This window comes from Nymphaea colorata, chromosome 13 (assembly GCF_008831285.2).
Source record: "Nymphaea colorata isolate Beijing-Zhang1983 chromosome 13, ASM883128v2, whole genome shotgun sequence".
Classification (NCBI taxonomy): domain Eukaryota; kingdom Viridiplantae; phylum Streptophyta; class Magnoliopsida; order Nymphaeales; family Nymphaeaceae; genus Nymphaea; species Nymphaea colorata.
In genome coordinates, this window is record NC_045150.1 from 3422201 (window position 1) to 3443224 (window position 21024).

Here is a 21024-nt window from a genome sequence, read left to right on the forward strand (position 1 = left end):
GCTAGGCAATTAGCTTGGTGGAACCAACTCAGCTATAGGGACATGTCTCTTCAAATCAAGTCAGTTAAAAAGAAGAATTGGCCAAAAATCAAAGGGACATTGACAATTATATATGGCAGATTTAATACTAACTATGAACGGTAGCCAAGGGAGAAACTGAGCCGACTTAAATATTTTGGAAGCAAAAGGCCAGAATTGATTGGTTAAATTGGGGTGATAGAAACACTACTTTTTACCAGACTTACGTTAAATATAGACAGTGAAAGAGAAGAATTGACATTCTCTATATTAATTGCGAGACACTTCTATATCCTAAGCATATTATTGAGGGTTCACTACTTATTTGCATGACTTCTTTACATACCAGGCCACTCATGAGGATTTCCTGCCGTATTTAGTGGGAGGTCAATTCGTTTCCAGTGAAGATAAGAGCGATCCCTGATGAAGCTGAAATTGGAAATGCTTTATTCTCCATGAAGAAGAGTGGTAAAGCTCCAGGGCTGGATGGTTTTTCACCAGATTTCTTCAAGATTTGTTGGCACATTGTAAGCATAGATGTGGTTGTTGTAGTTAGAAATTACTTTATCTGTGGCAGAATTGTTAGATCAGTACATAGAACTCATATTACTTTAGTTTGTAAATTCCAAAGGGCATGTGATATAAAGGATTTTGGGTCTATTTACTTATGTAATACAGTCTATAAGATTGTCACGGAACTTATGGCAGATAGGGTGAAACCCATTCTTGCAAAAATTATAGAAGATGAACAAGGGGCTTTTCTTCCTCATAGATTTTGCTTGCTGAAATATATGTTCTTCAACAACTTATTGCATATTGGCTGAGGGCTTTCATGTTACCTCCTCAAGTCACCAAATCTATTGAAGCAAAGACTGGTCAATTTCTGTGAGGCAATACGAGTGATCAGTGAAAGTGTCATCTTCTTAGTTGGAAAACTGTCTTACCCTATTCAGGAAGGCGGTTTGGCATCACAACTTACAGCGGAACCCTCATGGCACAAGTAGCTATTCAGTCTCTATTGTCTCTTTTCCCAGTGGTCTAAGTTTCATAAGGAGCTTGGAGTCGTCCGTAAGTAGTGGCAGAAATTACTTTATATGGTTAGCAGAAGGGATGAAAGCAGAAAGTACATCGAAATTTAGATTTTTTTTTTTTTTATTCCTCTAACGTGTGCGGAATGTCTGCAGTTTTTATATATTTGCTTGCACATCTTTTCGTACACAATAAATGAACTTGGTAGGAACGGCCAAGCTATCTTTGAAGTTATATATATATATATATATATATATATATATATATATATATATATATATATATATATATCCTTTACAATGTATGAAAAATGTAAGTAAACTCAACAACATTTGCAAAACTTTTAATAGGCCTCCCTCTTTTTCTTTTTGTTGGGTTCCTCCTCTGCTTGATAATGATAGCACTGGTTTTAAATTCTTTATCTTCAAAATCCAATAATCATGTAGTTTTAAAAATGATCTATTTTTTTAGTAGTAACCCGTAAAAATTTGGGCAATCCCGTAGAGTTCTCCAATTTTTGGGAAGTTCCAGACATTTAACATAATGAGATATTCATTCGTAAAATTTATGTTTTTTTTTAATCATGCAAATTAGCTCCAATTTTGCATACACTTTGTCCGTTATGTAAATATTTATATATGCTCCAAATTTTGGGCTTCGACCATGTTGCGGTTAATAAATAATTCAAACAAACAATTAGTGTGATTGCGAAACTTGGCATCAAATATTTGCTCCATACGGTAACAAAGAAAATGTTAGCTAGAGAGAGATTCAGATCTGGATCCAATACCAATTTTATATACCGGTCAGTCTCTAGCTTTGAATTTTATTGACAATCGAGCTGAGATGAATGGTATTGGGTCCGGGTCCTGGTGTTGTCCCAGCTATGACTATGAGGCCTTAGGGTGCCACATGGCTGAGCTGGGTGGTAGCCCACTAGGCCGGTTTGGTTATCTGGATCTCTAGAAGACTAGAATCGGGAGACAGTGAGAGGGAGGGAGGGAAGAAATCGCAGGCTATAAAGTTGGAGAGATCAATTCCTTTTCGCCTGTGTTTGCTGAAGGAATCAAGGAATTATTGTTTATTCCCGTTCTTTTGGGGATCGCATGGCTTCGAGTATAGTTGGTGGGATTTCTAGCTCTCGTTTATGCAGGGTAAGTATCGAGACGACCTTTTCTTCGTTTCTTCTTGGATATATTGGACGCTCGATTCGGCAAGACGCCAATCCCCTGGTTCTTGAATCTGTGTTCTTGATTTTCACTCTTTTTGCGTTTGCTTTATTACAAGGTTCATAAGATTAATCTAATTTGCGGCCGCTTATGTGAAATGGGTATCTGAAAATTTTGAAGGAAAGTGGCAGATTTCCAATTAAGAATATGTGCGGGACTTAAGTAATTTCTCTACACAAATTCGTTTCGCGTTTGCTATCCACGGTATATGCTTTTCTTTGCTGGCTTCTATGTTTTCCCTTTTATATTTGAGAGGAGTTTTTTTCTCTTCTGTTGATTGTACAGTCCATAATATGTTTTAGCAGCTAGACACGACACTGTTTTGTCCTTTGATCTGGAGAAGGCTTATGGCTGTGTTTGAGGATGTACCAAGTATTTTCTCATTCAACTATCATGTTTGTCCTTCCTTTTGTCTAATAAATTTCATTAGTTCGAATTTTTAGTTCTGACGTATTTTTTCCGTACGTATATACGTACATATGTATGAATTTATGAATATTAAGATAACAATGATGCACATACGAACAAGCATCTAGCGATTTGCTGACTGGATTTTCATATCGATATTGTTCCTCCAAGCAAGTTATTACTTTCAAATAAGCAGTTTTCTTTTTTTTTTTGTTATGTTGTTGATGGAGCTGACTGTGCTCCAAAGTCAATTGTTAAACATCTTTCAGAATGTCTGATGTAAACTCGTGGCTGAGCTTCCAAAGAAAATCTCTTCTAGCTGCACCACTAATAACAATAAGTGTATCGGAAAAACAGGAAACAATGAGAAAAACAAGCAATGGGGCTAAGAAATTTAAGTGGAAAGCTGAGGAACTCATACTGTACCAAATTGGTACTATTTTTTATAATACAATTACAACCTATTTATAGATGAAAAAATATATATTAGAAAGATAAACTTCTAATACTGATTATGGCAAAGTAAGACAAATATTAACCCGGTAACTGCTAATCAAGACAGTTCACAAGAACCAAAAAAGTTCTTAATCTAAAAAAACAATTCTCAATCTAGTTAAACTATTTCTAAATAAAAAATAATATTTATCTGGCTATTGTACAATTTATCCTCCTGCATCTAAGTCGAAAAAGGTTTTGTCAAGTTACTTTGTTGTGTTTGGCCAGTCACTGTCCGAGTGTACCCTATGCTCATTGTCTGCTTCATTTACCTGGAATCATCTGTACTTTAGTTGATGGTCTGATTGAATTTCTGCGACTGTCAGTGAACTTTTTTTCTCTGGTTGTAAGTTGTAACTTACTGTTCTGTTGTTTGTTCTTTATCCAGTGATCTAGGCTTGTTGCTTGGTACAGCAGGAAGGTGAATATGTCAACCACACAACGAGAGAATGGTTCAAGTAGTCCTTCAACTTTGTACCCTTCCAACCGAATACGGCACCGCAAGCGCTCAAGTGAGGTCAGCTATAGTGCTCATCCATGGTGTTTGTATGCTTTTTCCTCCCTTTATAGTTATATTAGTTTGAGAATCTTAATTTTGCCGTCTTTGATATATTCTGCTGTACTGAAGTGCATTCTCAGTTTGACATTTCTCACGAGCATGTGTGATTTCTTTGTTGGAATTGAACAGTTTATGTTTTTGCCCGCCATTTAAAACCCGTAAAAGATGTTTGTGGCTATAATGTGTGTATATGTCCTAGTCGCACCTGCACGCATGTTTTTTGGAAAATGCAGAATATGCACCTGCAATCACACTCACACCCCGCACCTATGTGACATGGTTGACGATCAGTTCCATAAATTTTTGGATGTGCTATTTACTCTAGCATCATATGAAACTTGTTTGTTGTTTCTGGTGGTTTTGTCATTTGTGAGTCCCCATGCATTAATGTTGACCTCATTAGTGGTCGCAGTGGTAGCTGTGCCACCCATTGTTGTTAGAACATTGTTCTTATAATCAACTGGTGAATTCAGGTCTTCCATGAGGCAGAAAAAACAAATGGTGGCCATTTGCTTGTTGACGACCAAAACAAGTATAAGTCCATGCGGACACGTGCATGGTCAACTGTCTGGATGCTCGGTGCATTTGCTTTGATCATTTATATGGGACATCTCTATATTTGGGCAATGGTCATAGCCATCCAAGTCTTTATGGTAAGGGAAGTTTTCAACTTAGCAAGAAAGGCTCATGAAGATAGACATCTTCCTGGATTTAGGATTCTGAATTGGTGAGTATTTGGTCTTTTGTATAGGTTTTAAAATTACCTATTGTTTATTTGTTTGCTATTTATTTATATGTTAACATATGCTGGTTCATCCTCTAATAGGAACATTTATGCATATAAAATGTATCTTCTTGTTTCTTTTTCAGGCATTTCTTTTTCACAACAATGATATTTGTCTATGGCTATTTTCTTCAGCGGCAGCTTGTGAACACTGTACTCTCAGATAAATTCTTATATCGGCTTGTCAGCAACTTTATCAAATATCGGCTATTTATATGCTATTTCTTGTACATCTCAGGCAGGTTATTCTACTCTTCTGTAGTTATTTTTTACCTTACAGATGAAGTTTCATGCTTTTTTTTCCAATTTTCTGCCTTTGTTTTTCTTTCTTAATGTGTACTTATGTTTCAGAAATTTTTGAATCAGCAAACGTTCATATTCATGACAACAATTTGTATGATGAACATGTGTGTGCTGTGTAGACAATGAATTTGTTGTTCTATACTTCTATTTGCTTTACCATTTGATTTCTGTAAAGTGTTTTTTTCTGGCTGCTTGTGATGCATATGGATGGTGCTCATTATAAAGAGGCTGTCATTCTTTTTCAGTCTTTCGGATGTCCTGTTAATCAATGCTGCATAACTTCATTATTTTCTCTCCACAACATTTTCAGGATTCGTATGGTTCATACTTACTCTAAAGATGAAGATGTACAAGTATCAATTTGGCCAGTTTGCATGGACGCACATGATTCTCCTTGTTGTGTTCACCCAATCTGCATTTATTGTAGCAAACATATTTGAAGGGATTTTCTGGTAACTGTTTTCAACCTATTGTATTTCTATTTCTGCCACTTGTAACGTCCTTTAGCAACTTGAATTGTTTGTTTTATCTACAGCATCTTTTAGAGTTGCAGCTTTTTTGCGTTAGACTTTCTTGGTCATTTTATTTCTTTACATTATAGGGACCCATGATTGAGATGCTCTTTCCTGTGGAATGCTTGTATATTATATACTGTTTGCAGTGTTGCACAAGTTATGAAGTTATTCAGCCATTTCTCCTTCTGTAGTTGTGATAATCTAGTAAAACTTTTCCTAGTCCTTTTTTTGTGAAGAATTTTCTCCTTCTGTACTTATGGGGGCCTGGAACAAAAAGGGAAATTTGTCCTGGATCAGATACTGTATTCCTTCTGGATTAGTTTTTTAATTTTGGATAGACAATCGCCATTTGCAATTTTTAGTTCTTATTCACAATTCCTTGTCCAAATATGTACTGACTTGGAGCTCATAGGATTGACTGAACAGGTAATGGTGATTGTGAGCATGAACATAATATTTGATGAAGCCCTACTGTTTGCTTCTTTATGATGCATGCGATTAAAAAAATGATATCTTGTTGCTGTTTGGGAACTTAACTATTCTATTTAACAGAAAAGTCTTTCAGAACTTGACCAGGGTAGATTCACTATGAAGCAGCACCAGAGGTGGATAACAATGTCTGTCCGTGACATTTTTATTCTGGATGCTGAAAGTAGGAATTTGTATCATGTGTTATGACAATTCTCATTGTATTGCACATGCATCTGATCATTTTTCCAAACAATCCTAACCGCAAATGGCATATTCGTCTAGATTTTGGTGGTGCATTTGCATTTGGGGGCTTATTTTCTGGGTGAATGTCAATTAATTGTTTTCTATGTATGTGTTTTTATTTGAACTGAGGGTCTGGGTTACTGTCAATTAATTGTTTTCTTTGTATTCATGTGTTTATTTGAACTGAGGGCATTTTAGAAGTTCTTCTGGAGCATTGATTAGAGTCTTACTTGATCATTTTCTTTGTGAATCTATTACTTTCTCTGCAACATGCATTATATTTGCTTGTTAGCAGTTTTCAATTATTGCATGATGTCAGTGAAGCCCTGAACCTGAGTTACATTCTCTGCAGGTTTCTTCTGCCTGCCTTTCTTATTGTTATCAATGACATTGCTGCTTATATTTTTGGCTTCTTCTTTGGCCGAACACCTTTGATCAAGTTATCTCCAAAGAAAACTTGGGAAGGCTTCATCGGGGCATCTGTGACAACCATAATATCAGCCTTCTTGGTGAGCTTTTCCTGTTTGTTTTCACTGATAACTTGGTTTTGAAATGCTGGGCTTCATGCATCCCTCTTTGTAGCAGAAAATATCTTGTAATCTCTGGAGGCCTCCAGTTGACAGCTGTCCGATTATGTTACCAAAAGAGAAAATTGGTACACGTTGGGCATGCACATGGAATTGCTCAATTGAGTGTTATATGATGACACTTCACTGACAAATGGTTAAGATGATAGTGGCATACATATATCTGGATGAGGCACAGTAAGACATTCCTAGTTATCCTAATGTATCTCTATGTTTCTGTGTAGTTAGCAAACTTTTTGGGACGTTTTCAATGGCTAACTTGTCCAAGGAAGGCAAGCACTGATTATTTTTTAAATTTTCTTAAAAGATTCTTTTTGTTGGGCTCTTAATGATATTGTGAATGTTTGCAGGATCTATCTACAGGGTGGCTCCATTGTGATCCTGGTCCTTTATTCAAGCCTAAATATTACTCTCTTGGAATGCTGCCTTCCTGGGTGAGCAACTGAAAGTTGTTTGTTTGTTATATTTGTCTCTGGTTCTATTCATGATTCATGAAGCAACTGAAATTTTCTAGTGAAGGTAGTGTCTTGTTGCACCTGCTGAGTTTAATATTTTCATGGTCAGTTCATTATCACATCAAATGAAGTGGTCCTTATGCAGTGTTTGATATCTCTGTCATGATGAGGCTGGTCTGCCTCTATCCAATAATGTTGGTTTATGTGTGCCTTTTGTATCTTTTGATGTATTATGGTTGTCCACGAGTAGTAGTTTCCTTTAGCCTTCTTTTTGGGGGATAATAGTGGTGGGTTTCATGCATCTGTTGTTCGTCGTTCCCCTGTTCGCAGTTTCTTATTCAATACAGTGTTAGCCCCAGTTACTATCATTGTCTGCCTCTTCTCTGACGATACACGACCTTTTTATCTAAAAGGATTCTTGCTGCTGATGCTAAGCACTCTGTAACGTTTCTTTTCTCTTTCTGCAGTTCCCTTGGAAAGAGATCATGGTATTGCCTGTGCAGTGGCATGCTTTAGCACTTGCCTTATTTGCATCAAGCATAGCACCTTTTGGCGGTTTCTTTGCGAGTGGTTTCAAAAGGGCCTTTAAGATTAAGGTAAGGTATTCTGCTACGTCCTTTCAATTGAATGTTAAGTACCATCTCTATTATGAATTATGTGTACCTTGTTGTTGCAGGACTTCGGTGACAGTATTCCTGGGCATGGTGGCATGACTGATCGCATGGATTGTCAAGTAAGTCATTTGTCATTAATTGTTGATGACGCTACTGCCAAGTGCCAAACTCTTATCTTTTGAGCTAATGCATTTCATTTTTCTCTTGAAATCCCTGCAGATGGTGATGGCGGTGTTCTCTTACATCTATTATCAGTCGTTCATTGTGCCTCATAGCAATACTGTTGATACTATCCTTCAACATGTACGTGCATTATCATGGATTATATTATAGGAAACTGTTTTTTATAATAATTGGTGCCTTCAGTCTTAGAATGCTAACTGTTGCTCTGTTCTCCAGATCTTGGGCAACCTCTCAATCGAGGATCAAATCAACCTATATAGGCAACTTGGGGATATTTTGCTGGCGTCCCAACAAAATGATTCTTACAGCTTCCCCCTGTAATGTAGATCCTTATTTTGTATGTGTGGTTTCTGTACAAGATTTCTTCTGTTTTTGCCTATATGGAAAAGTTGAGCAGCTTTAGCTAAGTTTCTTTGTGTTCGCTATCTCTCTCTCTCGCTTGATATGACAGGGAGTGTTTTGCTTTTTAGTCTTTTTCTTTTCTGAAATGTGTGTGCAACACTAACCGTTGAGCTCCTACGGGTTCTCCTCTGCGGCCCCAAAGGCAAAATAACGAGTATGATCTAATAATTGATTTGTTTACAATCTGTCGACCGCCTTAGTCATGAACGTTTGTCTACGGAATTTTTTCGGAAACCGGCAGCTTGTGAATAATCTTGACTCCTCTCTGCTATAAACGGAACGGACACAAAAATCACATGAAAAGCAATAAATGTAAACCATTGCAGTTGAATTGGGCGAGCCGGGCCAATCATGACTCGGGTGATTTTCCAGTCAGCTAGGTGAGTTTGCCAACTATGATAGAAACAGGTTGCTGGCATCCAGTGACCAATCTAACTCAACTTCCTTTTTCTAATAGCAGGCATATCTGCCAGTATTCCCAGTTGATCCGCCTCTGTAAAGTGTAATGAAAGAACTAGGGGACCGATAACACAAGTTTGCTTCCATCCGTGCTCTTAAAGGCATGATTGGTATTGGGATCCTGAAACAACTACGCGGAAAGTTAGGCCAGCACCTTTTGTTCCGAAGGAATGAACTGTACACAAAAAACCATCTACAAAATTCTACACAAAAACCTTGTTGGTTCGATTCCCATAAGTACTATAATCCCTTGAATTGTACGGTGGAATTGTAACTCTCTAATTGGCAGTTGTACCATACCCCACAACAGCCTACGACTCGGGAGGCAAGGCTCGGGAGGCAAAGGGGAATGAGAGGACCTTCAAGCCTTTTTTGATTTGGGCAATGAGTTGTTGTTAACCTCCTGCTTTAAGCTTCTCATTATGAATGATTTTTGTTATATTCAGTAATGGAGATGAATGCAAAGAGACAGAATCATGGAGATGTAACATTATTTGCCAAAGATGCTTGAAAAACAACAAGTGGGTACGATTTCTTCCACATGGTGGCCTCTCACGCTCAAGAGTGCCATGAAACTATCGGGTTCATTTCTAAGGCATTTTTTCACAGGTAGTCGAATTGCACCGTCATGAGACTTCTCGCCTTTAGATGGACTATTCCGATATGCCTTGTCCTATTCTCAAACTGATTCCTCACATAAGAAGTCTGGGAATTAAGCTTGGATGTCTGCGCCGTAAATCACCAACTGAGAATCCTGATTTTTTGCTTGTACAAATTTTTCACAGCAGGACCTATGCACCCTGAAGAACTTTTTGGCCAAACACAACGTATGGTGGTGTTTGATAGCCTCGGAACTCGGACCTGAGGACGATATGAAATCCATCTGCTATAATTTATATGTAAGTTGTAACTAGAAGGGTCACTCATATGTAGGTATGTATATTTTACAAGGTGTCTAACCAGGTTTATGTGTGGCTTCTAAAAAGAGTGAACCCATTGCTTGGATCAATGGTGGATTTCGATCCGCTGCAATTGGATTCCAAAAGGTTCATTCAGCCCGATTTTTACATCAACGATTCAAACCTTGAAGATCATTTGGTTGCTAGTTCAGGGACTTCCTTATCTCTTCTCTCCACAGAAAGACAAGAAGTTACCCAGGACTGCCTGGTTTCTTGCTCGGAAGAAAACCATTGCAGCTTTATTGTTTGAACACAGGTTCACCAATCTGCAGTTCTAAAAGGAATCTTATATACATCATTCTCCACAATGCTTCATGTGGCTACTAAGCTCTATTAGTGCGGCGTATATTTCATTAATCTTGGGATGGCTTGGGCTTGCACTAACGAAACAATGAACCTTGTTTCCAACCTCAATCCAACTAAATCCTGGCTGCTTGATGACATTCATGTTCTTCATCAAGCGCCTAAAATTGCCTGCCATGTCCCACCTTCCACTTGCTGCATATATATTAGAAAGCACAACGAAGGCTTCGGAGTTGCAGGACTCCATTTCAAGAACCTTTTCTGCTGCCAATGAAGCAAATTCTGCATTGCCATGAACCCTGCAAGCACCAAGAAGAGTTCTCCACAAGGACACGTCTTGGTGCTTGAGATCAATTTGCCTGATAAATTTATCTGCTAGACCAAGCTGGCCAGAGCGTGCCAAGAGGTTAACAGTACAGAGTAAGTGCTCCATCTGCGGCTCAATGCCATAATGAAAAATCATCTTCTCGAACAACGTAAGGCCTTCGTGGAGTAACCCCGCATGCCTACATGCGGACAACAATGAGATGAATGTAATAGAATCTGGGGTCACTCCGTTCTTTTGCATTTTCTCAAAGGTCGCGAGAGCTTCACTGCCTCTACCCTGTTTACAGTAACCACTTATCAGAGAGTTCCAGGACACAATGTCAGGCTCCCTTATGGTCTTAAACGTCGTCTCTGCGTCTTCCATACGACCGCACTCTGAGAAAAAACTAAGCATTGAATTCTGCACTTCAACTCTTGATGCAAAACCCAGTTTCAGCACTAAAGCAAGCAGCATGTTCCCCTGCAGCAAAGTTGCTAAATTCCCACAGCAATCGAAAGCTGTCATAAAGGTGACCTGATTCGGTCTGACTCCAGCACTCGTACCTCTCATCATGTCAGAGAAAAGCTGCAGTGCTTCTTCTTCACGCCCCTGCTGTGCGCAACCAGAGATCATTGCCGTCCAGGAGACAACGTTCTTCCCCGGCATTGTCTGGAACACCGTCTTCGATTCATGAAGTCTTCCCGACCTAGCGTACATGGTAATCAGTGCGTTCATCACTGACAGTGACGAGATGATTCCGGTGTTTATAGCATAAGCATGCAGCTGGTCACCGGCGGACACTTTTTCCAAGCAATAAGCAGAAGAAATCAGTGCTGCCAACGTATAAGAATCAGCTCCATCATCGACGGCTATCATTTCCTTGAAGAAACGTATTGCTTCTACGTCTCTGCCGTTCTTGACAAGACCGCAAATGATTGAATTCCAGCAGATAACATCTCTTTCAGGCATTTCCTCGAACATCAACAATGCGCCCTCGATGCTTCCGCATTCGCAATACAGCTTGATAATAGCAGTCTGTATGCAGAGATTAGGCAGGCAGCTGAGCTTCAACGAGTGGGCGTGAATTGATCGACCTAATCCTAGTGCCCGCATGCTCGCGCACGAGCGCAATGCGCTCGACAAGCCGAACTCGTCAAGCTTGTTCTCGGTACAGCACATCCGGTAGAAAATGCCAATAGCTCCTTGATGTTGATTATTCTGCTCATAAACAGAAACCATGGTGTTGAGAGTGACGCGGTCCTTGTCTGCCATCTTACTGAAGATGGTCTCCGCGGCTTCGATGCTGCCCGCTTTCGAGTACATGGCGATGAGGGCATTTGCAACCAACGTGTTCGAAGAGCGACTTGTCTTGATGCAGAAAGCGTGCAGCTGCTCGCCGTGCTCACGTCGCGAAGAAGAGCCGGTGGAAGCGCGGATCAGAGACGCAAGGGCTGTGGTGTTCGGAAAACTTGTGTCTGCCGTCAAAGATGGCAGGAGGAGGCGAAGCGCGGGCATGGCTGCATTTCGTTGAAGAATTTCATCAGACACTTGGTGCCGATGGCTGCCAGCAGACGTGCAGCTAAAGAAATGGAGCCTGTAGCTTCCTGTTGGAGCCCATTTCATGGCTATGGAGGAAATGGTGCGTCTTTCCTCCTCACTGCCATGGCTAGTTTTTGATGATGTGTTTCTTTTTCTTTCTTTTTTTTATACGACCATTTTATTTATGAGCTTCTTGGAGAGGACCTCTGATGACACATGTTAATTTGATAAGTACTTTTCTCTTCAATCAGCCGTTGGAATTCTTATCTTAAAATACAAGTAGATATTTAATTATATTGTTAAAATATTTTCGAGGTTGGAAAAAACTTCAAACTGAAATTTGTGAATTGTGAAAATAAATTCAAAGGTGTCCACTAAAATCAACAAAAATCTCCTAGCATATGAATCTTTAATTAATTAAACACAATAGGAGTGGCATCCATATAAAGATTTGTATGAACTATAAGCTTAAAGGCTTTTTTGGTAGAGAAAATTTTATTGGAAAAGACAAGATTTTTCTTTTCATATTAGACTTGAAATTGTCTTTATAATTTTGTTTTCATATAAGATAATTTCCAACGATAGAAGGTCTTAAACTTTGTTGTCGAATTTACTGATTATTTCTTTTTGCCACATCACAAAAGAGTTCTTCAAAAAGTCCCAAAAAAATTGATGAACTAAAAATCTTCTATTCTAGAGTTTTCTTAGTGTCCATATCCATTTTCAAACATTTGGGCAATGGATTAAGATTTTAAATTTAATTTTTTTATACACTTAAAATAAATATTCTAAAAATTTAGAATTTTTGAACTTTTTTTTCGAGGTTTTCATCACTTGGTTCTTAGGAGGCGGTGTGTAATGGGCACCTCCCCTGTTGGTTTCATAGGGTTGCTGTTAGCTTGATAGCATTGAGATATGTTGGTATAGGGACGGCAATAAGTCCGATTTGAATCAGATATATCATTAATGTATATATTTTTTTAGACACTCATATATTTGAATTCACATATGAACAAGAAAAGTTATATCCGAATTTGAATCTAATTTTTACACCCATGTCCAAATTTTGAACCAAATTCAACCCGTTTTCAAAATGTAAAAGCATTAGATATAGGATATTTATTTGAAACTAAATTTGATCCGAATTCAATCGGATTTTTTTTGTATATTTGAGTTTAAGTCTGAATCCGATCAAATGTCATTTCTTAAAACTGAATCCTATCCAATTTATTAATCGGATATTAAAAATTTTTCATGTCTGATTTTTTGGAGAATGGTTCAATCAGATATTCAATCCAAGTTGGAGAAACTGGCATCCTAATCTGATATTAGGTTGATGGTTTAAGTGACAGGGTGTTCCATCTCAACACCCTCCACCCAAAAAAAAAAAAAAATCTCTCTCTCTCTTACAACAATGACATGTGATTTTCTTCTTATGAGTTCATTATATTGCGTTAAAATATGGAGACCTATATCCTTTCCCAATAGACCCAGAAATGGCAAATGCATTATTATTCTTTAACTCTAGGAATTTTAGGGAGTCTATTATTTAATGTAGCTAGTTTGCTATGAGCCCCTTAAGTTGAAGGAACATGTGCTCTACGAAGAAAAGATGCTCCAATCTCATCAAATTCAGGTTAAAAAACAAAATGTAAAGGAAGAAAAATATTTTTTCTTTAGTAAAATGACCAAAATGCCCATGTCTATTTATGTTGCCTTTTTTTTTTTTGGAGCTTACATTTACAAACATCATTGTCTAGTATGTTAACTGAACATGATTCTGATCTGCATTTCTGGCCAAATCAACTTAATGTGGAATCTAAGATAGAAATAAACTCCATTTGAAGTCCAAGACAATGGCCAACCTTTCAAGCCTTCATATTTTTTGAGGATGTCATTCAATTGCTGGGGTAAAGATTTTACATTAGTAATGGTTTCAGCGTTTCCATAATTATTCTATAAAAGTGCATGCATGCACACACACACACACATCTTTCACCCAGCTAGTCAGGACTAGGAGATCTCTATACTAAATATAAATCGAAATTTTTAATGTCACTTAATGCTTAAATGGAGATTAAAAATGAAGTTGATCAGAGGCTAACGCCGACATGCATAAATCAAACAAGACAATCTCTACATGCACCATGTGAATGATTAATAAATTCTACATGTTCTCTTCACCCTCAAACAAATTCCAGAGTTTCATGGCAGATCTGAGCTTAGATGGGCTTGGTGCCTCGCCAAGGACATTCTGCACGCACATCCTTTTACTAATTAAATTTACTTATGTCTGTATCTTACTCAATTTTACTGTTAAAAAATCTAAGATATTCAATCCAGAACACGAACATGTGCTTGGTTTCTGCTAAAACTGCAAGTGTCTGGATTGCCCCAGTTTTGTGTTCCTCTGATTTCTTTATAAATTTTTTGAATTTGATCGCCTGATGGGCATAGCATAAATCGGCCGGCTTGGGGCTCATTGAAGGTGCGTCCTCAACTCAAAACCCTGCTATGCTCTTTATACCATAAGGGGCTGTTTGACAGCATGAACACTATATGAGTATCTCATGAATATATTCCAAAGATTAGGCAGATTAGTTTCTGATACCGAACAACCCTTAAGGGGATGAATCTTACATACAAGTGGAAGCATGAGACAATCTCACCACTTGGTACCGTTGCAGTTATGGACCTTAAGAGCAAAAGCAAAGAGGAGGGTTTTGGCTGTCGCCCAGGCAGTGGGATAACCCTCCCCTTCACCATGGTCATATAGATATGAGTCTATATATGTGTAAGGCTGGGCGTTGGGTCAGGTACCCGATGGGTACTCGGTACCCGCCTGACTTGGGCCCAAAAAAAATACACGGGACTGGCCCAATAAGTTATCGGACCGGGCCAGATGGGCATGATTAAGTCAGGTTCGGCTCGATAAGATTTTTTATTATATATTTTATTAATTTTTATCTATAATTATAGTATTTTATTACGATTAACTATATTTATGTTCTATTTTATATTTTATATATATATATATATATATATATATATATATATATATATATATATATATATATATATATATATATTTAATTTAATCGGGCTGGGATCAAGCTTGGGTTTTAAGTGTCGGGCCGAACCTAGGCCCGGGTTTCGGGTGTTGGGTCAGGCCGGACCGAACGCCTGGCTTAATCACTATGTGGGCTCATGTTTGGATAGAAGTGCATGATAGGGTCATACCACCTATTAAGTAATGATAGGGATGTACCCTTTACCAAATCCAATTTATGAGTCAATGTTTCCTTAATCAGGTTTGAAGTCAGATTTGTATACAAATGAAGAAAAATCCATACTATACGTAAGTATGATTTTCGGACTCACAATATGAATGGACTTTAATTTTCGCATTGAATCTGAATCTAACTTTTATATCCGCAACCGAGTCCTTACTGCATTATGATATCTTTTGAACAAACTTTCAAAATGTAGTAATAATAGATATGTGAATTTATTTGAAGTTGAGTCCAAAACCGATCAGATATTTATTTAAAATCGAATCTCAATTCTAATTGGAATCCAATTAGTTGTCATTTTTTAAATCTGAATCTGATATGATTTCTTAATTAGATGATATTTTTTTTCAATTTTTTTGAAGGAATTTGGTCTGACATCCAATCTGAATAGGATCCATTGACGTCCCTAGGGATTTGAGATGTTTCAAAAAACACTTTTCTAACAAATTTTCCATACTATCTTATAAAACCAATTTAAAAAAAACTAAGAATTTTCTACAAATATCATGCTAATTATGCAACTACGAAATTTGATATGTCACTGTTTGTTAAAAGATAAGAAATAAGCACGCACATAATAATCATCATCTTAGTGTCATCCAACCCAATATTCATTAACCACTTTTAGGTCACTTATTATGAATCTAACAGCACATAGTTTTTACTTGAGCAGAGAGCAGGCGCGGACCCAGAAATTCTTTTTCTTTTTTTCATGGGTCACTACATATATGGTTAACAAATTTTCAATTAATTTTAAAGCAGCGATTAGGATCTCGTGGGATTATTCTATATAGCTGGACCTAAGTTCAGCCAAGTTTCAACCTTAAATTAAGGTTTCAAAGAGTGGGTTCCGTGGGGGCATACGCCCACGAAAACCCCACCTACTTCCACCCCTGGCACTGAGGCCCACCGTGTAACAAAGAGCTGAAGCGTTCACCCAACGTCTTGTCCCCTACAGTACAGTGTTTGTTTTGGGTGTTTTGAGTGTCGCTCTTGCAGCGCTTTAACTTGCACATCAGTAACTCACTTTTGGCAGCACAAAGATTGATATTTCTGACACTCCAAGCCATTGTGTCAATAATTTACAGATTTCCAACACTTATAAGATTGTAAGTTTTTAACAAATTAGGATCTTAATGTATAGATCTGATTTTATAAAGATTTAGAAGCCAATGGTATTGGTTCTGTCTATTATACTATCAAATTTTCGGACAAAAAAATGATTTTTTCTTTGTAGTTTCTCTGTCTATATATAAAATTATCTTCGGACATTCCGAGTCGTTCAACAAGGTTCATAGATTTAGTCATCCAAAGTGAGCCGTTTGGTTTGGTGGGCGTTCAGCATTTTCAGGTCTCTTCTTAGCCTAAGTGACGACGTCTCTCATAAATCAGAAAAATGCATGCAGGAATAAAATACTGTCACGGTTTTAGGCTTTTAGCTGCATATCGGAGTTTTACTGATTTAGAGAACCCAAGACGGGTCTAACCGACGACGTGGTACACCACATGATTTTTTTACTGTTGTAAATATAATTTACACATCAATATATCTTGGATTATATATATATATATATATATATATATAGTCAATGCAGGCTGGATGTTAATCGCTAAAAGGAGAATAAATTATTGTTAAAGTCACAACCAACTGTTCTCACACCAAAAACTGTTATTAATGCTAACATAATAACTTTTTAGAATTATATTTTTAAACTTTAACTATCTGGCAGCATTTGGTGTGTGTGTGCAGACTTGATGGGAATAATTTAGGCTAATGATTTTAAGGTGATGAGAAGATAGAGATTAAGTTAGGAATATAAAAGTCAAGTTATCTTTTTTGAAGTCTAAAATACTCCTCGAGGAGACCATGAGTTTTATACCAAAAAAAAAAAAAAAACCCTATTTATTTCCTATGTTTGGCTCTCTTATTTTGCCCCAAGGGTATTTTGAACTCTTTAAAAAGAGGACTATGAATTAATGATGCAGTGGTACAGGAGGGTCTTAGCTGCTTTTATATATATATATATATCTATATATATATATATATATATATAATAAACGGTTTTCATTTTTAAGCCATTCTTTTTGCTAATAATTTCAAAAAATCAACTAGCGCTTGTGATTTTCTTAATAAGGATCATACTTTTTATGACTACCATCAAATAAGATCCTAAGATGAATGTTCACTGGCTTGAAAAATTAGAAACATCAGTTACCATTTCTTTTGGGCATTACCATCTTTTAGGGGTGAACACGAGCCGAGTTGAGCCCGAGTTCGGTCAGCTCAAGCTCGACTCAGCTCGAGCATGAGAATAGCTCAACAGAAGCAGTTTGAGCTCGACTCGGCAGTTACGTGTTGTGCTCGAGTTTAACTCGATTAAGGCTTGACAAACTCGTTTGAATAGAATTGATATTTATCGTTACGTTTTGAACTCGAGCTCGACTCAATTAAGGCTCGACAAACTCGTAAACTTGTTTGAATATATCAACTTGATTAAGGTTCGAGAGCTCAACTCGATAGTTACGTGTTGAGCTCGAACTCAACTCGATTATTTGAATGAGTCGACTCATGAACTCAAGTTCGACTCGTTAAGCAAATGACTTGGCTTTAACTCATCATAAGCCGAGCTTTAATGAGTCGAACTCTTCTTTCACCCTAGTTAAATTCTTACCCTTTTTCAGGTAACATATTTATGCTATTTAGGTAGGCAAAGGTTTGCTTCATGCAGTTATTTGACAATCTTTTACCAAAAATACATATCTTTTCTTGGAAAACCAACAAAAAGGTATTTAAATTATACCGACATGGCAACTAAAAATAATTTTTTATCCATTATCATTTGCATCCATATCAGAAGCCTCTTCAAAGGATACTTATCTTCGTGAAGTATATATATATATATATATATATATATATATATATATATATATATATATATATATATATATATATATATAGAGAGAGAGAGAGAGAGAGAGAGAGAGAGAACCAATGGGCTGATATCTGGTTTGGCGTTTTCATGCATTATTTGCATAAGACAATAAAGTCTTGGTGCATGATCAATCCCTATCTTAATTAATTCGATTGACAGCATCATGCATCGCCACTATGTGCAATGCATGAAAAGAGACATTCAGTCACACACCAGCCGCAACCAAACTTGACGAAGAGCCAATAATACTCTGAAAGGTGATACCTAATTGCAGATTCTTTATTGACGTTTACTTTCTTGACCCGTGACAACCCCGTGCCTACCACAATCCTTGCCTTATATCTCACTCTCTCGCCTCCACGTCACCCGTCCTTGCTGGCGGCCAAATCGTCTCCTTCCCCCACGACATCGACAGGACAGGACGATGGAGACATGTTCCACCAACTGACTTTCTTCCTACCAAACACGTCCATCTGTCGTACCCCGTTTGCGGTAGGTTCCAGGCAGGTGTACATGACAATTGGGAGTTCATAAAAATGTATAAATTTTTCAGTAAATACGAACCCTAAATTCTAGAGTTAGAGTAAATTGCTTTAAAAAAATCAAACATGAAAAAAAAGAATTCACATTGGAATCGAATTTAAACTCAGGATAAATAATACTTAAATAAGTACTATTTATTTATTATAAATACATTTTGTGAGACAACATTACATATATATAGTTTTAATTTGGTTGTTTACTTAAGAGTTTGTTTGGTAATTCAAACAAGTTATACTGATTGAATCTGTCCCAAAAGTTGGGTAGATTATGAATTTGTCTTAATCGTTAGATCGTATTTATAAAACACAGTTACAAACTATTTCATTTACCAAATAGACCTTAAAAATGAGATTTGGGTTCAGATTCACCTCTGAAACTAAAAAGTTAGTTTCAAGTGGGAATTGGATTTTGAAATGGTACGTTTTTCTTCCTTCGCATTTTGTGATTTGAATATATGTAATTATCGAATATGGTAAATGGTGCATTTGATTTTAATCAATCCTTTGATAGAAGCTCACATTTTAGTTCATCATTTTTGTGGAAAAGAGAGGGAAAAAATAATTAAACGCATGATGCTGTGACTTTGTTGTATCATGAGTGATGAAGGTAAAATCGATCATACTTACTATTTATCACCTACTTTCTTTGCGATTAATCATATATTTAAACTTCACGTTATTTTCATTTTCAATCTTTATATATGTGGTCTTTTTACACAAGCCGGCGACCCTTTCTATACATTTTGGGAGCTATGAAGTCATCTCTCTCTGTCTCTCTATCTTCTTCTTTCTGTCTGGTTCCTCCAGTAAACAATGTCGACTGTCTTCTCTCTCTCTCTCTCGCTTTTTTTTTAATAAATAAAGTCTTTCCTTATGACTTTGGAAGACTATGGTCGTCATTCCAATTTTTTGTGCTTCTGTCCAGTTCGTATTTAAATTCGTAAATAATTGAAGACTAATCTGCATTTGGTATATTTAGGAAGTAAACAGAGTTCTATATTAGTAGGAGACTTGGTAAGTTTTGTTACTCTCATGGAAAAGTCGATTCTTCGGATGTCAGATTAATTGCTTGATGCTAGAATTTAAAAATTTGTAAGATAAAAAGTTCATAAATGATTGTTAAAGCTGCTCCAAACAGTTGCTATATCATATTTAAGTTGCCGCTAACACCAATTTAGTGACTATTTATTAATAACAAATTTTTAAATTTAGTCATCCAGCAATATCCGACATCTAAAATCATCAGATTGTCCTTCCTTGCATATGGTAAGCTTAAGAACAATTTAATTTCTCCCATATCAAATGCAATGGAAAATCCAAATGGTTAGTTACGAGTTGATGATCATACAGGTTGTTTGATAAAAATAACTGATGAACCACTTTAAAGAAAAAAATAAAGTGCATTCATAGAACAATTCATGAATCCACTTCAGTTTTCAGAGTACATTATATTCATGGGACAGTAACAATATATTATTATTACCAAATGGGCCCAAAGACTAACTTGAATTTTTTTTTTAATTAAGTGCACTAAGGGTTGCTTGCATTATGGCTATTGACATTTTCATCCTTCTTTCACCTCAGCATTTCAAGTTAGTGGTTGGTAGTAATGGGTATCAAAACACTTGGGTATGTTTATTCTCCAGCCTTTTTTAGTCAATAATTTAAATAAAAATTCAACTTTTTTATTTTATTAAAAAGGTATATACTTTTTCACGAAAGCTGTCCAATAAGTGCTTAAAATGAAAGGCTAGCTAAGAAAGTAAGAGCGTAACATAGTTTGGCTATTTTTTTTACGAAAAATATATTTCTTTTCTTTTCCAATTTTAAAAGGCATTTCATTTTTCAAATGTAAGAGCATTTTGGTCATTTTAACGCTCGAGTCCGGAGCTAGGCCGGGCTTAAGTAAGCTATCTAATCTATGGGCTGACAAAAATTGGCTGGCTTGGGACTGTTGAGGGTTCAATACTAGGGGCTCCCACTCAACACACGCCCCCCTCTGCCTTTTTTTTTTTTTTTTTGGTTCTCTTTCTTCTTCTCAATGAGATGCTCGCTAAGCAGCCGGGTATGTTTCTCAACCACGAACATTTCTTTTTCTTATGTTCATAAAAACCCTTGATACACTTTTTAAAAGTTTTTTCTTTTGTTCTTTTTTTCTCTCTTTAGAACTGACTGCCGAACACGACCAGTCCCGATAGAGCTGGAGCTGTAAAAAGTTGATGATTGAGCGCAGCTCGATTAGTTACTGGACTGAGCTTCCAAGTCCAACTTTATGGCGCCTCATCCTGTCCCATCCCCAGCGTTTGTATAGTGATGACTTTGTCTATTTCATGGTTTTTATTAGAAGGAGCTTAATATTTTAAAGGATTCTAGCTTATATATATATATATATAT

At 37.0% G+C, this 21024-nt stretch overlaps 2 protein-coding genes across 4 annotated transcripts; one reads left to right on the top strand and one right to left on the bottom strand.

The window, feature by feature from the left end:
- Positions 1-2025: 2025 nt before the first annotated feature.
- Positions 2026-8300, top strand: LOC116267295 (phosphatidate cytidylyltransferase 1-like). 3 transcript variants are annotated; one of them, XM_031648963.1, is made up of 13 exons: positions 2026-2201; positions 2335-2480; positions 3568-3696; positions 4212-4465; positions 4609-4760; positions 5136-5277; positions 6407-6563; positions 6866-6913; positions 6992-7075; positions 7564-7692; positions 7773-7829; positions 7930-8013; positions 8110-8300. In XM_031648963.1, the coding sequence occupies exons 3-13, from the start codon at positions 3607-3609 to the stop codon at positions 8212-8214; spliced, it is 1302 nt and encodes a 433-aa protein (XP_031504823.1). In that variant the 5' UTR covers positions 2026-2201; positions 2335-2480; positions 3568-3606; the 3' UTR covers positions 8215-8300. The 3 variants fall into 3 exon arrangements, with proteins under 3 accessions (XP_031504823.1, XP_031504821.1, XP_031504820.1); XM_031648961.1 differs by having other exon boundaries at positions 2397-2480; XM_031648960.1 differs by lacking the exon at positions 2335-2480.
- Positions 8301-9288: 988 nt separating this feature from the next.
- Positions 9289-12043, bottom strand: LOC116267106 (putative pentatricopeptide repeat-containing protein At3g47840). The gene has a single exon (XM_031648678.2). It carries the CDS (start codon positions 11944-11946, stop codon positions 10009-10011), a length of 1938 nt encoding a protein of 645 aa, XP_031504538.1. The 5' UTR covers positions 11947-12043; the 3' UTR covers positions 9289-10008.
- Between the last annotated feature and the right edge of the window lie 8981 nt (positions 12044-21024).